Source organism: Ictalurus punctatus, chromosome 15 (genome assembly GCF_001660625.3).
Source record: "Ictalurus punctatus breed USDA103 chromosome 15, Coco_2.0, whole genome shotgun sequence".
NCBI lineage: Eukaryota > Metazoa > Chordata > Actinopteri > Siluriformes > Ictaluridae > Ictalurus > Ictalurus punctatus.
This window is the reverse complement of record NC_030430.2, coordinates 20,457,727-20,460,226: the sequence shown is the minus strand read 5'-3', so window position 1 is coordinate 20,460,226 and position 2,500 is coordinate 20,457,727. Positions and strand designations below refer to the sequence as shown.

The window sequence follows — 2,500 nt, the reverse complement described above, 5'->3', positions numbered from 1 at the left end:
ACTGAACCGAAACAGTCCGACAAGAATGATCTGAAGTGTGTCGAGTCATTACTTAATTAACTCTGTCGTTTTTTTTGTTGTTGTTGTATTTTATTACTCTTAATACTACGTATTTTTATTTATTCATTTATTTAACCAGGAAGATCCCATTGAGATCACAGTCTCCTCTTCCAGGGAGACCTGGTCAAGACGGCAAACCGTACAGTTTCACACACTCGCTATGTTTACATGGACAACAATAATCCAGTATTAACCCGATTAAGACAATACTCTTATTGATTAAGAAACCAGCATGTAAACAGCAATTTTGATGACCTTAATCCGATTGCGGTCATACTCGAAGTAAACGCAAATGGAATTAAGACGTGTGGAGTATTCCTGTTTCAGTCGCATTATCGACGTGCGTTACAGACACGTACACGCTTTAATCACACTGTTAACGCCGCGGGGGAGTTTTCACCGCATTTTGCGACGGGGCACGTACACACACGGCAGCGCTCAACCGTTTGACGGCAAACAAGAGAGCACGGCTGCGTCCCAAACCGCGTACTTGCCTACTATATAGTAGGTGATATACATGTTTCTGAGCTACAATATAGTAGGTAAATACGCGGTTTAGGACGCGGCCCACGGCTTCAAGCAGTCGTCTATTAGCAGGTATAGCACGACAAATAATTAACCGCACTTGAAGCTTACGTAAAAATGAAAACACCCAAAACTGTATACGGTACCATAACGAAGACCAACTGTATGTCGATACGTGCAATTCTGGAGGGAACGTCGGACGGCGTGGCGCGGTGACGTAATGACGTGTGCTGTTAATCGATCTATGTTCTATAACGTGTAAATCAGGAACATGAAAAGAGTATCCTAAACTCGACTCATGTAAACACCTTAATCACAATATTGTCTTATTCAGAATAAGGTCAATAATTACATTACTGCTGTCCATGTAAACGTAGTCAGGAATAATCACAGAAAACAATTAATAAGAGTGAAATCAAGTAAAGCATTTACAGGACTCCTTTAACACTGTTTGCAAAAGCTATTTAAAAGTACTCCGAGGTGGCAACATCTCTAGTTTAACTACACTGAGATGTGCGTCGTATCATCTGAAAGCGGGAGATTAACGCAGCCAGTAGCAGCGTAACGTGTTTACACAGACGTTCCTGTAGTATGATTTGGGACGAGTCCAGACGGAGGCGGTTATATAATCACACCTAGATTTTTGACGAGTCGCAGCCGGACGCGGAATGGCCGAGATCCGCTGGAATTTGTTCGGGTGAAGAAGAAAAAAACAAAACCCCCGAAGGCATAGACACGAATAGATGGAGATGCGTTTTAATCTGTATCTTGAAACTTCTACCCTTCAATCACTGTGAAGCCTTGACCGGTGTAGTGGTATGGCTATCAGAAAGTAAGGTCGATTGTTGGGTTAAACAGCAGGCTAAACATTATACGCCACATCTTTTGAAATGTAACCATGCTGTTTTTAGAGAATTCCCATCTTCTGTGCGTGCGTCGAAGAGAGTGATGCGCGCTCGACGAACGCCTTAAAGCTACGCATAAAGGCCGCATCAGAGAGCCTGGAAACTCGTGAGTGGAAATTGTGGTCCAGTAGCTCATGTTGCTCGCTGGACTAAAAGGAGAGGAGGGGTTTAGGGAAAGCAGGCAGGCAATGCACATGCAAGTCATTCTCCTGGATCGGCGCAGCTCATTTCAGAAATGTCTCTCTAGGATTAGCGTCGGTATGCCGTCCAGCCCGAGCGGTATCGCTTACTCTCGTTACATTCCTCTCGTTCGCTCGTCATCACTGGGCTCCTCGATCAGTTCTGGGGAAGTCGGCTGCGGTATCGATCAGAGCCGTGATCCTACCGGGAAGGTGTCGGTTACGAGGTTTAGGGACGGATTGAAAAGTGAGAGCGCGGTAGTGAAATGAGCTGAAGGAGGAAACATGCAACAGAAATCTCCCAGTGATAAACACATCCCCGTTACCCTGTGGGATGTTTGTGTTCGTGGAGCGAGGGAGGAACACAATGAGGAACAGAGGTGGGGTTAAAACAGTAGGGGTGGAGAAACGGGGGGGAAAAAAGGGAAAGAGGTATTGGCAGGCTTTGTGCAAATCCCGGCTACGGACTTGTGTGTAAACTGTTCCTCATTGGCCAGTCAGATGGCTCCAGCGTGAAGGAAGTATCACTAGGGAAACTTCTTCTTGCTTTGTATCATCTGTGCGTGCGCGCGCACTCGTACGAGCGCGTGTGTTTTCTTCTCGGCTCGTGATATTTTTAACCCGGCTTCCTGCACTGACGGACGACGGATACGACCAGAGAAGCAGCGCCGCTTTAGTAGAAGCAGCTGGAAGCCTAGCGCAGGCTTTTTCAGACTTTTTTTTTTTTCTTTCCCAGGCTCTTGAACATCCTCAACAATGTTCTCCTCTTCTCCTCTTCCACAGCTGTATTGCAGGCCGTTTGCAAAAATGGGGGACGACAAACCTTTTGTG

At 45.9% G+C, this 2,500-nt stretch overlaps 1 protein-coding gene across 2 annotated transcripts in view; it reads left to right on the top strand.

Annotated features, from left to right (window-relative positions):
* The window catches only part of atf7a (activating transcription factor 7a), a 37,880-nt gene that overhangs the window by 14,710 nt on the left and 20,670 nt on the right, over nt 1-2,500 (top strand). Inside the window, exon 2 of one of the 2 annotated variants that reach the window (XM_017486930.3) lies at nt 2,453-2,500. This exon is cut by the window's right edge and continues 24 nt beyond it. In XM_017486930.3, coding sequence (XP_017342419.1) covers nt 2,477-2,500 — 24 coding nt within the window. In that variant the 5' untranslated portion in view covers nt 2,453-2,476. Of the gene's footprint in view, nt 1-2,405 lie in introns of both variants that reach the window. The other variant, XM_017486929.3, reaches the window with a different exon arrangement.